The sequence below is a fragment of the Lissotriton helveticus genome, chromosome 2_1 (assembly GCF_964261635.1).
Source record: "Lissotriton helveticus chromosome 2_1, aLisHel1.1, whole genome shotgun sequence".
NCBI lineage: Eukaryota > Metazoa > Chordata > Amphibia > Caudata > Salamandridae > Lissotriton > Lissotriton helveticus.
Window position 1 is genome coordinate 1,636,626,733 of NC_136059.1, and position 13,958 is coordinate 1,636,640,690.

At 51.0% G+C, this 13,958-nt stretch overlaps 1 protein-coding gene across 3 annotated transcripts in view; it reads right to left on the reverse strand.

Moving 5' to 3' along the window:
• The window catches only part of SEC24B (SEC24 homolog B, COPII component), a 722,844-nt gene that overhangs the window by 154,007 nt on the left and 554,879 nt on the right, over positions 1-13,958 (reverse strand). For all 3 annotated transcript variants that reach the window (XM_078676584.1, XM_078676585.1, XM_078676583.1), the window contains one exon: positions 6,397-6,534. In XM_078676584.1, the coding sequence (XP_078532710.1) occupies positions 6,397-6,534 (138 nt within the window). The remainder of the gene's footprint in view (positions 1-6,396; positions 6,535-13,958) is intronic.

A 13,958-nucleotide genomic window follows, 5' to 3' on the forward strand; every position in this document is an offset into this window, starting at 1 on the left:
GTGGATGTGGTGGTGGTGGATGTGGTGGTGGTGGATGTGGTGGTTGTGGTGGATGTGGTGGTGGATGTGGTGGTGGTGGATGAGGTGGTGGTGGATGAGGTAGTGGATGTGGTGGTGGATGTGGTGGTGGATGTGGTGGTGGTGGATGTGGTGGTGGTGGATGTGGTGGTGGTGGACATGGTGGTGGTGGACATGGTGGTGCTGGATGTGGTGGTGGTGGATGTGGTGGTGGATGTGGTGGATGTGGTGGTGGATGTGGTGGTGGAAGCGGTGGATGTGGTGGATGTGGTGGTGGATGTGGTGGTGGGGGATGTGGTGGTGGATGTGGTGATGGTGTTGGATGTGGTGGCGGTGGATGTGGTGATGGATGTGGTGGTGGTGGATGTAGTGGATGTGGATGTGGTGGTGAATGTGGTGGTGGATGTAGTGGATGCAGTGGTAGATGTGGTGGTGGATGTGGTGGTGGTGGATGTAGTGGATGTGGTGGTGGATGTGGTGGTGGTGGTGGTGGATGTGGTGGTGGTGGATGTGGTGGTGGACGTGGTGGTGGTGGACGTGGTGGTGGTGGACGTGGTGGTGGTGGATGTGGTGGATGTGGTGGTGGATGTGGTGGTGGATGTGGTGGATGTGGTGGTGGTGGCTGTGGTGGATGTGGTGGTGGATGTGGTGGTGGATGTGGTGGTGGATGTGGTGGTGGATGTGGTGGTGGTGGTGTATGTGGTGGTGTATGTGGTGGTGGTCTTTTAATTACTTAAAGTCCCACCATACATTGACAACAGTGTGCGTGTCGAGTGGGAAGTCCGCTGAAAGTTTACTTCCAAGACCATTAACAATAACAGAGCCTGTCGCCCTCATTGAAATAGGCACGTGCTGGTGGCAGTAACAAAGCCACATGTCCGTAAACACTGAAAGCACCTGGTTTTAAACCCAACCCATATTTAACCTCCCAGACACCTACAGCCATTAAACGTGCAATATTTACAGCAGCCTATTTTTCCATGATCTCAAGTGAGGGTTTGCCACAGAAAAGATTGTTTGTTTTCCCTATTGGTTTTCACCGGGTTGAGCAGTGAGCTAAGATGGGCCAAACGAGAAATACAAACGTTTGACCCAATGGGCCATTACGGACAGCTGGTTGTTGAAAAATAACTTCGCTCTGCAAAAAAACCCGAGACTTTTAATTTTCATAGCTCTGAGAGCAGGGTGGAGCTCGCTGCTGATCTTGGGGTAAAACCAATGGAGCTGACGAGACCAGGCAGTGAGTGCTCAGCACTTCGAGCCGAGTTAGCCGCACACTGCTCTTGGGGTGAAAGCACGGAGGATGACAAGAGCGGGTGCCTATAAAATGAAGACATCCATCAAGCCGAGACTGTGTTAACGAAAATGTATACTTACTCGTGCCAGCCTGGCAGACTGAAGGCTCTGAAGCAGGGAAGGGGCAGGGATCCTCCAGGGACCAGGACTCTCGCAGATCACCCCCACCGTGCCACGTGCAGAGTCTGGACACCTAACTCCCCGGTTAAGTTGGTCCGTGTAAGCAACCGAGAGGAGGGGAGAGTTGTGGCTGCCTGCAGCCAGCGTTGCTCTGCTGTTACTGCCCGAGCTCAGGTTTCCCGCAGCCTGCCTGCCTGCTGCAGGAGCTCTCACAGGACACAGCCTGCAAAAACTTGTTTAGAGCGGCGCTGAAGAGGGGGCGCATAGTAATGCATAAAATGAGTTAGTAGAAAAGTGACAGGTAGGAAGAGCAGTCGATGTTACCAACAAGTCGACCTGGAGCGAGCCTTGGAAGAGACGCGGGAGGGCAGGAGCGTGACGCCGTGAGCGTGCACGTTGGCGTTCCCTGCGGCTTGCGCGTTCACAGACCGGTGTCTGCTCGTGCACCAGTCTGTACCACTTGGGGAGGCAACACAGCGACAATAAGGCTCGCTAGCAACGCCAGGCGAGCCCTAAATATGGGGAAAGATGGCGCCATGGGCACTCTTGACAGAGGGTACGGATCTTCGTAGGAGGCCGCGGGAGCGCGCCGGCTTCAGCTCCTGCGTTTCTGTTGCTCGTGCATGTCCACTGAGAATAGCTGGACGGGGAGGTTCGCATTAGATATTTACATTAAGGGTTGTGTCAGTGGAATGGGGTCGGCCAGGACGGGTGCTTTTTGCTGCAACACGTAATGCAAAAAAAGAGAGATAGGAGGAGCAGGGGACTGAGGACCCGAGCGCCCCACTCACGGCCTATTGGTCTCGCCCGACTCTGCCTCAGCCGATACTGCAAGACTGGACCAGAAAGAAGCAGCCTTCTGATTGGACGGTTCCTACTCCTGGATGCAGAGGGGAGGTGCATCGTGGGAAGCTCCCAATCTCAGAGCATCCTTGCTGGTAAGGTGGGACAGGAGCAGCATCCTGGAGAGAGCAGGTAGGGAACCTGAGAAAGAGGAGGAACGAAGTAAGTGCTGGGAAGGAATACATAAAGGCGAGGGAGGGGAGGTAGGGGCAGGGCTGCATCGGGGGGAAATAATGGATGTACTGGAGCTGAGGAGAGCAGTTATGGTCGTCATTTAAGGCAGCTGGGAAAGAAGAATAGGCTGAAGCAGTGGGAGCGATAAGTGCAGCCCAGGGAAGGTATTATATGCGCTACAGGAAGGAGTATATAGAGGGAGTGGGAGGGGCGCCCACTGCAACCTGGAGAGGAGCAGGTATGCGCTACAGCACGGGAAGGAGGGGGCGGACGCAAGGACTGTGGCCAGGGCTGCTGGGCAGGCAGGAGGAAGATGCTGGCGGACTGCAGTTTAAAAAGCTGAGGGGAGGCGAGGGAAGGGGCTAGAATAGACGGAAAGCATCCAGGGGGGAGCAGGAACTGACTGATGAAGTGATGTCTTAAAGGGCGGGGAGGCGTCGGGGTTACTACAGGTGTAGATAGTGGCCTGGGGAAATGACTGACATGGACAGTAGTTAAGGAGGGCATGAGCACGGAGCGATGTAGTGCAGTGTGGGAGAGTGGAGTGCAGTGTGGGAGAGAGTGGAGTGCAGTGTGGGAGAGAGTGGAGTGCAGTATGGGAGAGAGAGGAGGGCAGTATGGGAGAGAGTGGAGTGCAGTGTGGGGGGAAAGTGGAGTGCAGTGTGGGGGGAAAGTGGAGTGCAGTGTGGGAGAGAGTGGAGTGCAGTGTGGGAGAGAGTGGAGTGCAGTGTGGGAGAGAGTGGAGTGCAGTGTGGGAGAGAGTGGAGTGCAGTGTGGGAGAGAGTGGAGTGCAGTGTAGAGAGAGTGGAGTGCAGTGTGGGGGAGAGTGGAGTGCAGTGTGGGGGAGAGTGGAGTGCAGTGTGGGGGAGAGTGGAGTGCAGTGTGGGGGAGAGTGGAGTGCAGTGTGGGGGAGAGTGGAGTGCAGTGTGGGGGAGAGTGGAGTGCAGTGTGGGGGAGAGTGGAGTGCAGTGTGGGGGAGAGGAGTGCAGTGTAGAGAGAGTGCAGTGTGGGGTAGAGTGGAGTGCAGTGTGGGGTAGAGTGGAGTGCAGTGTGGGGTAGAGTGGAGTGCAGTGTGGGAGAGTGGAGTGCAGTATGGAGAGAGTGGAGTGCAGTGTGGAGAGAGTGGAGTGCAGTGTGGGAGAGTGGGGAGTGCAGTGTGGGAGAGTGGGGAGTGCAGTGTGGGAGAGTGGGGAGTGCAGTGTGGGGGAGTGGAATGCAGTGTGGGGGAGTGGAATGCAGTGTGGGGGGAGTGGAATGCAGTGTGGGAGAGAGTGGAGTGCAGTGTGGGAGAGAGTGGAGTGCAGGATGGGAGAGTGGAGTGCAGTGTAGAGAGAGTGCAGTGTGGGGTAGAGTGGAGTGCAGTGTGGGGTAGAGTGGAGTGCAGTGTGGGAGAGTGGAGTGCAGTATGGAGAGAGTGGAGTACAGTGTGGAGAGAGTGGAGTACAGTGTGGAGAGAGTGGAGTGCAGTGTGGGAGAGTGGGGAGTGCAGTGTGGGAGAGTGGGGAGTGCAGTGTGGGAGAGTGGGGAGTGCAGTGTGGGAGAGTGGGGAATGCAGTGTGGGGGAGTGGAATGCAGTGTGGGGGAGTGGAATGCAGTGTGGGGGAGTGGAATGCAGTGTGGGAGAGAGTGGAGTGCAGTGTGGGAGAGAGTGGAGTGCAGTGTGGGAGAGAGTGGAGTGCAGTATGGGAGAGTGGAGTGCAGTGTGGAGAGAGTGGAGTGCAGTGTGGGGGAGATTGGAGTGCAGTGTGGGGGAGATTGGAGTGCAGTGTGGGGTAGAGTGGAGTGCAGTGTGGAGAGAGTGGAGTGCAGTGTGGAGAGAGTGGAGTGCAGTGTGGAGAGAGTGGAGTGCAGTGTGGAGAGAGTGGAGTGCAGTGTGGAGAGAGTGGAGTGCAGTGTGGAGAGAGTGGAGTGCAGTGTGGAGAGAGTGGAGTGCAGTGTGGAGAGAGTGGAGTGCAGTGTGGAGAGAGTGGAGTGCAGTGTGGAGAGAGTGGAGTGCAGTGTGGAGAGAGTGGAGTGCAGTGTGGGAGAGAGTGCAGTGTGGTTTGGGAAAAATTGGGTTGCAGTCTTGGAAAAACGGTAACCTGAGTGCAGGCAGGATATATTGGGAGTCATGGTCTGCGTATTATTTACTGATTCTGGGCAAGCGCAGGTGTGTGAGGCGCACCATCGCACGCGCGTATTTGAGGGATGCGACCCACTTTAAAATACAAATTATGTATATGCTTCAGTCACTCGTAAGCACTTCGATTTCCCCAGGGTTGCGTTCCATCGCACAAGGGGGAACAACCGTTTTCAAATCCTTTTTTCACTACTCGAGAAGGAGTGCAGACCGAACTGCTGAGATCACACGGTGCATGTTCTGCAGATACCTCACGCTGGGATTTTCGCTGAAGTGCAGGGGTCGCAAATGCCTGGCAATATCTCGTGCCCAGGCTTGGTAACGTTCAGTGCTTGCACTGCACTTAACCCATGCTAACGCTGCCAGGGGCGACTCCCACCCTTAACACCCCCGCAGGTCTGCAGACGGCGCTGCAGCTCCGTTCCAAGTGCGCAGCAGCTCTCTGCTAATAATGACCGTTTGCATAACCCCTACCGGAGAGAAGCATTATCTTGACTGGTCTTTACCGAATAGTTAACGGTGTCGATATCAATATAAAATAAACACATATCTCTGAGTGGGATGACCATTTGCTGCAGAAGTCTATGCCTAATCTGCATTTTACAGTTTAGAATCCAGGAGTGCGGCCATTCCTGCGAGCACGATGGACACATCGCTATTGGTTCAGTAATAGTTTTTTCTATTATGAAAAACAAAAATATTGTGGGCAACAGTGGTAGTGTGTTTGCGTCGGCTGAGCCTACAGCAGTATCTGAGCAGAGATGTATTGATTTGAAGCACAGCGTAGCTTTAGAAACAGCACAGACGATGCCTTATTTTCAGGGTAGTTTGCTCGCAGTACACCTCGAATGCGTTTTACTAATACTGTTAAAGGAGGACGCGATCTCTGTTTAAAGGTCATTTCCAGTCGGTATATCTACAAATCTCGCGTGGATGGACGACAGAGGCCACGCGCAGAGATTACGTCACCAGTGCACAAACTGGGCTGCAGAACTCTTACTGCATTCAGAATACCTGCAAACCAAAACAAGTCGGCCTGGAGCACGCCTTGGAAGAGACGCGGGAGGGCAGGAGCGTGACGCCGTGAGCGTGCACGTTGGCGTTCCCTGCGGCTCACGCGTTCACAGACCGGTGTCTGCTCGTGCACCGGTCTGTACCACTTGGGGAGGCAAGACAAAGACAATACGGCTCGCTAGCGGCAGCGCTTCGCGCTGCAACGCCAGGCGAGCCCTAAAAAAGGAAATCAAGCTCAAATTCACAATAAAATCAATCACAAATGATAATCAGCCTGTCGGGTCATTATAATTTCAAGTCACATATGCAAGGGCAAGGGTTATTTCGCTTCTGATACCCACCAGACAAGAAATCCAGTACAGGTGATTAAATAAATTGCTGTTTCGACTATTCAATATCGTGTCTCACGTTATTGAATAGATATTTGCCCCAATTTTAAGTGCCAGTCAAGGAACTACACGACCTTAGGTGAGTCGTGCCTGAGAGTATATATAATAATATATATTAATGTTTTTTTTTATTCTCCCAAAAGACATGATGCTTGAAAACATATATTTTAACACACAGGTTACTCCACACACAGTCCGATGAAGATCCCTAGAGATATTGTTTATTAACTACGATAGCGGAGGGTCAAAACGTCAATGATTTATTTGCATTGCCTGTACTGAATTTGTCTGGGGGGCGTCAGGAGAGAAATAACCCTTGCCTTCGCATATGTGACTTACTTTTTTATCGCATATTACAATGGATTTCATTACATTGATAATTCAGGATATACGGGATAACTTTAGAAAAAAATAAAACTCAACCTCATCAGTAAGTCTGTCTATCCTGTAGAGGCTAGGATAAATCATTTTCATCAGGTGATATAATGGTTGAGACTTCATCTGGCACATTGCATAAACACGATCATCCAGGCGTGTACTAGTTCCAGTTCTAAACGCCTTCTGTAAGAGAAACATAAATGCCTGCATAATTAAATAACCCAGAATGTGGAAGAATATGCTTCATTCAGAGTTTTCAACCTTAACAAACAGTAGATGAGCTATGTTGTCATTTGTTGAAAGTAAATAAATTGTCTCCAAAAACGGTGTTTGCATTGCATATTAAAATTGGAGGAAAAAATATAAAGATTTGAACAGTGTTTATGAATCAAAACTGGCATTGGTCAGACAGAGTGGATTCAAATGCCCAAATACTATAAGGTTGAACTGGTTGACGTATATGGTATGTTAAGCTACTAATAGTGTGGAAAACATTGACTTAAAATGCTCCTACCACCATTGAGGATCCTAACGTATATTTAACCAAGCTTAATTGATATGACAGTTTGTGATTACCAATTCATTTGTATAAATCCAATAAAGAGCAATTAAAAATGCAAAAAAGAGTATTATATCAAAATCTAGAAACTAATATAATGTATCAAATCTAGTCTTATGGGCATCTTGAACAATTGAATTAAATGAGTTCAAAATCCGTGTCAGTACGACCAAATGACTACCAAATGTGCAAAGAGGCACAATTGGTTTAATTATGTCATACGTAGCTAGGAGGAGCTTCGCGAGCATCCAAGATGGATGCGTGAGCACAGAGCTCCCCGGACCCACGCCGCCCTTCACGATTATCCTGGCAACATCCTGATTCCGAGGACGGGCTTTTGTTCGCACATCCTCGCTGATCTTCAAACACTTTGAAAAATCGAATCTGGACGCCGGGGTCCACTTTTGCATCGTCTCTACTTTTTGAGGCCCACCCCGAGGTGGACCGGGAGCTCGGTTACTTTGCAGGCCGTGGAGCAGTTGATCAACAACGGCTGCAGGGGTCCCCTCCGGTCGACCCCTCCTGACTTTCGGTTTCGATTTCTGCTCCCGGCTTTGGTGGGCAGGGGAGAAGCCTTTCACTATCTTCGGCTGGCCTGTTGTCACCTTTCTGTATGGTGCTGGCACGACTACCTGCCTGCCACTCGGCCCTTTTGTGCCTACAGTTATCGGCACTAGTCTTGTGATTATCTGGACACTTTGCGCCCGGCTATTTTCACCCGATCGCAAGGACCCCTTCGGGGTCCCTTCTCCAAAATGGCCACCGGACAGCCTCTTGAGAAGCGCAAGACTAAGGCACCTCTCCGTGGTGGCCATAGTCAGACTAATATCATGGACCACTACTCGCAGGTCAAGGGGTCGCCCGGCACCGCGGCCCGTGCCTCGGATAACCCTAAGACCCCCTTTTCAGCGTCTTCGGACCCATCCTTGCATGACGTCATGGGAGCCATCGCCAGCATGCAGGCCTCTATGGGACAGCAGTATGAGGCCTTAGCCTCCAAGATCGATACAGTGGCCGTCGACATCACGCTGATTAGAGCAGATCTTTCGAAGACCAATGAAAGGGTCGAGTCATTGGGCTTGAAGACTTCTAGTCTTACTGCGGATGTCACAGAAGCCCAGGCCGAGATCGGCAATCTGCGTTCCTCACATGACCAAATGGCTCGTCGTCTCGAGGACTATGAAAATAGGCCCGTCGTAACAACGTGCGCCTTATTGGTGTCCCGGAGAATCCCGAGATTATGGGGGTCGACCTCTTGGTGGAGGACTTGATTGCCAACTATCTTTCTCCCGCTGGACTCAGCAAGTTCTTTGCGGTTGAGCGTGCTCATCATGTTCCCGGCGGGAAGGCTAAGCCGGGCGCACCCCCGAGGCCCATCGCTGCCCGGTTGTTTCACTTCAGAGACCGGGACGCTGTTCTACAGGCCTCGCGGGACAAGGGCCCAGTGAACTTTGAAAATGCCTCCGTTTCCTTTTATCCTGACTTTTTGCCACTTGTCCAAAAACAACGACTTTGATTTCAGGGAGTTAAGAAGCGATTGCGCGACTTGGGTCTCAAGTACTCCTTGTTGTTCCCTACCAGGCTCCGGATTGAATATCGGGAACGTGTATTCTTTTTTGATCGCCCTGAGAATGTCAGTGACTGGCTCGACTCCCTGCCTGTGAGAAATGGACACACTGAGCACCCCGGAGGCGCTGAATGAGGACTTCACCTGTGGATCCCGGCGTCTGAACTTTTCTGCTGTTTCAGCTGAGTCTGGACTTGGGTCTTTGTTAGGCCTAGATCAGCCGGGGGGTGGCGGGGTGAATGGGGACTCTTCCTCCACCTGGGTTCTTTACGTAGCTTAGTTTAGTAATGGGGCGACAGGCACACTGCAAGTTGGGGTGGCTTCTTAGTCTTACGCAGGGGTGCAGGGTGGGGGGAGTAACGGGGTCAAGTTGGGGGGTGGTGTGTGTGTGTGTGTGTGTGTGTTTTTGTTTACTCGCAAGGCATCGTATTGTTTTTCTCCTTTGTATTGATCGTGGGGTTCTGTGTGGGTCCTGCTCCTTTTACTTCTCGGGGATGGGGGGCGGCGAGTTGAGACTGTTATCCTGGAATGTCAATGGATTAGGGGACAGAATTAAGCGTAGTATTGTTTTGCGGTTCCTTAGGCGCAACTCCCCCGATATTGTCCTCCTACAGGAGACGCATTTAATAGGCAACGCTTGTCAGGCAATGAATAGGCGCGGCTATCGATTGGTGGCCCACTCGGGGTTTACTTCTGGGTCCAGGGGGGCTGGTATTCTCATTCGGTCCTCTCTCCCTTTTGCAGTTGACGAGGTGAGACTTGACGACAGGGGGCGCTATGCTGTGCTCACTGGCCGGTGGGAGGGGAAGACATTGTCCATACTGTCAGTCTATGTCCCCCCGGGTCTGCAGGCTTTAACTTATGCTGATTTGTGTTGAGTCCTTTTGGACCTTCCCGAGGGGCTTCTGATCCTGGGTGGAGATTTAAACTTGGTCGTCTCTGGCACCTCTGATCGTCATCCTCCCAGGGATTTACCCCGGGCGCAGGGGTGGTTGAGTGATTTGCTAGAGACCTTCGGGCTTGTAGACGCCTGGAGGCTACTACACCCTACACAGTTGCAGTACACTTTCCACTCAGGGGCACACGGCAGCCTTTCCAGACTGGACTATTTCTTGCTGCCGGCGGTCCAGTCTTCCCCCATCAGAGAAATTTGTCACCTCCATAGGGGTATTTCCGATCACTCCCCCTTGTGGCTCCGATACGAGGTAGGGGCGGGTGATGAGGGTAGAGTGGCTCCTATCAACCCGTGGTACTTTCATAACCCCAAGACCCGCTCGGACCTTGTGAAAGCTATTGATCATTATTTTGAAGACAATGTGGGGTCTGTTTTTTCTGCTGTTTCGTTATGGGAAGCATTTAAAACTGTTATACATGGTCAGTCTTTATCCTTGATTGTCGCTGCTAAAAGGGCTGCAAATGTGGATATTGTGCGCATCGAATCCGAGATAGCCGCTTTGGAAGATGATCTTCGGCTGGGCGTCTCTAGCACCAAGTTGCACTCCCTTGCTTTGAAACAGGCCGACTACAAGGCTCTGGTAACGGATGCTGCGAAAGTGATGTATAGGGAGCAGCAGGGATGACTGTATGATGTGGGTGATAAAGCGGGTAAATTGCTAGCGTGGTTGGACAAGACGGAAAGAGTGAATCGTGTGGTCCCCGTGATTGAGGGGCTGGATGGGGAGTGTGTCACTGACCCTGCTGGGATCGTTCAGTGTTTCGCGGATCACTTTGAGACGGTGTACTCCTCCGTTTGTGACAGGGATGAGGAAGACTCTCGTTTGCTGTTGCGGGACATTGCTTTGCCTCACCTCTCTGACTCTGACAGAGACCTGATGGACGCTCCGCTTACAGTAGATGAAATCGCGGTTGCTATTCGTTCCCTCCGTTCGGGTAAGGCGATGGGCCCCAATGGTTTACCCATTGAATTGTACAAGCTGCGACCCAACAAAATGGCGCCCTATTTACGAGATATGTTTCTCGAAGCCCTGGAGTCTGGCTCCCTCCCCTTGGACCAACGACTCGCTACCATCGTCGTCATTCCGAAGGAGGGTAAGCCTCGGGATCGTTGTACTTCATACAGACCCATCTCTTTACTCAATGCCGAATCCAACATTTTGGCTAATCTGTTGGCTAATCGCTTAGTAACTGTGATTGGGGACTTGATCCATCCAGATCAATCCGGTTTTATCCCGCACCGCAACACTGCATTGAATCTGTGCAGACTACACGGGGTTCTCGCGAGAGCTGAGACGCTTACTGAACCGGCCATTTTGGCTTCTCTTGACGCCACCATGGCCTTCGACACTATAGAGTGGCTCTACCTTTGGGCGGCCCTCTCGAAATTCGGGTTTGGGCCGGGCTTCATAGCCTGGGTGAAACTCCTTTATGAAAATCCCCTGGCCCAGGTAGTTGTTAATCGCAGAGTGTCTCGCGTTTTTACGCTTGGACGGGGTACCCGGCAGGGCTGTCCGCTGTCCCCTCTGCTTTTTGCTCTCGCACTCGAGCCTCTGGCGGAGTTGCTCCGTTGGGAACCTTCTATGCGGGGTATCCGATGGTCTCCTGATTCTGAGGATCGAGTCTCGTTATACGCGGACGATATCCTCCTGTATCTCACCTCCCCTAAAAAGTCCCTTAATGTGCTTTTTGATGTTCTTACTTCTTTCGGTAAGAACTCCGGTCTTGTTATCAATTGGGCTAAATCCTGCGTCTACGTTTTGGCTGGTGACCTTCCTTCGCTGCCGCGTAGATTTCCGATTCACGTGAGTGAGACCGGGTTTAAGTACTTGGGGATTTATGTTTCCTTGGACCCCTCCAGGCGTTATGAGCTTAATTTATTGCCCCCCCTTCAGCGGCTCAAGCTTGATGTGGCTCGCTGGCGTAGGTTGCCGCTGTCGCCCCTCGGTAGAGCGGCGCTTTTTAAGATGATGTCTCTGCCTCGATTTCTGTACGCACTTCAGAATTCCTTTGACCCGATTGCCTCGGGCTATTTTCGTGAAGTGGAGAGCCTACAGAGAGAGCTGGTCTGGGATGGGCGTGCCCGTATTGCTCTTTCCAAACTCACGCTTCCATGGTATGATGGCGGTATAGCCCTCCCGGACATCAAACGTTACTACTGGGCATCCCAGTTAAGCGCGATTAATCACGCGACCTACGCTCCGGGCTCTGCTCCGGCGTTTTCCATGGACAGATTTATTTTGCCTGGGGGACCTTCAGCAGGGCGTTGTATTCTGGTAGTCTCCGTGGAACGCTGACCGGTCCCACTGCGATTGCGGTGAGAGTGTGGCGTGATGCGAATGCGGCCTTGGGTTGGTGTGGCAGGTTTACTCGGGCCACCCCTTTGTATGATTCGGAATGCTTGGGCCATCTATGGAAAACGAAAGGCTTTGATAAATGGGACATGATTGGTATCAGCAGAGTGGGTGATTTGTGGTCGAAGGGTACTGTCAAGCCCTTTGATGTGCTGCGAGTGGAGTATGAGCTTGATGACAATGAATTCTTTAGATACGCCCAGATCCGTCACGCTCTGTTGTCTGTGTTTGCTGCGGGTGCTGATATTCCTGAGTCTTCCTCTTTGGAGTACCGCATTCTGGATGGTCATGTGCCCGACAGCACGATCTCCTTGATTTATAAGAAACTCATCAATAACAGAGCGGACTTGCTGGTCTGCCTCCGGGCTACATGGTGTGCTGACGGACTTGAATTGGACGACGAGGACTGGCAATCTGCTTTGTTCTCGCCCAAGGAGGTCGCCATTCCTGCCCGTTTGAGGTTCGTCCAACTTAAGATTCTCCATCGAGTGTATGTCACTGGGCCTTGTCTGGTTCGAATGGGTTTTTCCTTGGATGGGTTATGTAAGCGTGGCTGTGGGATGTCTGGTTCCTTTCTCCATATATTGTGGGAATGCCCGGAGATGGTCAGGTTCTGGTCCCGAGTGCATGATGTCATGAAATGTGTCACGGGTGTGTCCCTGCTGCCCGAGGCCAGGCGTTGTTTGTTGAACGTTTGGGAGCCTAATGATTACAGCTCAGCGCAGATTATATGGGCGACCCTTGGAAATATGGTCACAAAGAGGGACATTGCCCAGCTCTGGGGTTCACATAGACCTCCTACCCTATCCAAGTGGAAAGAAAACATGGACTGGTGCAGGTTCCGGGAGAAGACTGTGCACCTTTCCCGGGGACGGCCCAGGAAATGGAGCAAAATCTGGTCTCAGTGGAATGCTTATCATGGTAATATCTGTACCCCCCCCCCCCCCCACAGGATGTGACCACTGATGTGTCTTTGTCCCCCTAATTGGCATTCACTCGTCATCTACGCTTCATGATTTAGCTTGTTTCCTTGTCCGCCCCTACCCCCGTTCTATCTGATTGCATTGTATTCATCTAGCCTTTGAGCTTTGCCTGCACGGTCCCATGAAACTGTATTATTATGTTTCTGCCTTGTGAGTTTGACTTGTTTATTTGTATGTTTGTTTCTTTTCAATAAAAACTTTTTTTTTTTTAAATTAAAAAAAATTATGTCATACGTACAATAATCGATTGAGTGAGCGAGCCATGCCCCTTTGTGCAGTCATTCTCAGACGGACACGACACACTCTTTGCTTGCCGGTGGTCAGGAGGGAGTAATGCTGTGATTTTCCAGTGGGAGACAATTGAGAACATAACGGGTAACGAAGCCCTCACAACTATCAATTGTTTGGGTGCAGCACCTCCAAGGCAACAATAGTGAGGGCACATCAAGTAGCTAACCTTGTTCTTCTGAGGAGATTGCTGTCTCCAGACTCCTCACAACTTCCACAAATCAAAAGGGGATGGGACACATGGTACGTGGCGCAGTGGGTTTCAATTTTATAACTATAGTGGTCCTCAGTGCACATGCATGAGAAGTGTCTGTGCTAAGGCCAAAAAAAAGTTTAACACAGGCCATAGATTCACTCTTGTATAAATCAAGGCACGGGGTGCACGTTTGCATGACAATTCAAGGGACTTTCTCATTCTACCACTCAAAATTAAGCTTCAACTTACAAATGCATCAATGACATGCAATGTAATTAACAGTATTACTGCTTTCTAAAGACGTTTTTACTAGAAGTGCAGTTTTGCAAGGGGATCTCAAAAGATATAGAAAAAAGTCCTTTCATCCTTATTAGAATGACCTATGAACTTACAACTGGAACATCATATGAACTAAGGCTACGGCAAGCGAGATGACAAACATCACTAAGGTATCTTTTTTTTATACTTTGTCAGCGACTGGGAAACAAATGCTTTGAGTAGAGGAGCAAGTCTTAACCTTCTGTGGAACCCCTCTGAATTACTACTGGAAACCAGGGGCACAGGCATAAGCAATTTCTGCAAGCTGAACCTCAAAATCATGCACAAAAATACATTAAGAGGTATAGATCAAGCAAATATACATATTATACAATATTCCATTTAATTCACAAATAAAAACTATACAAAATGGGAATGTTGAAACTTT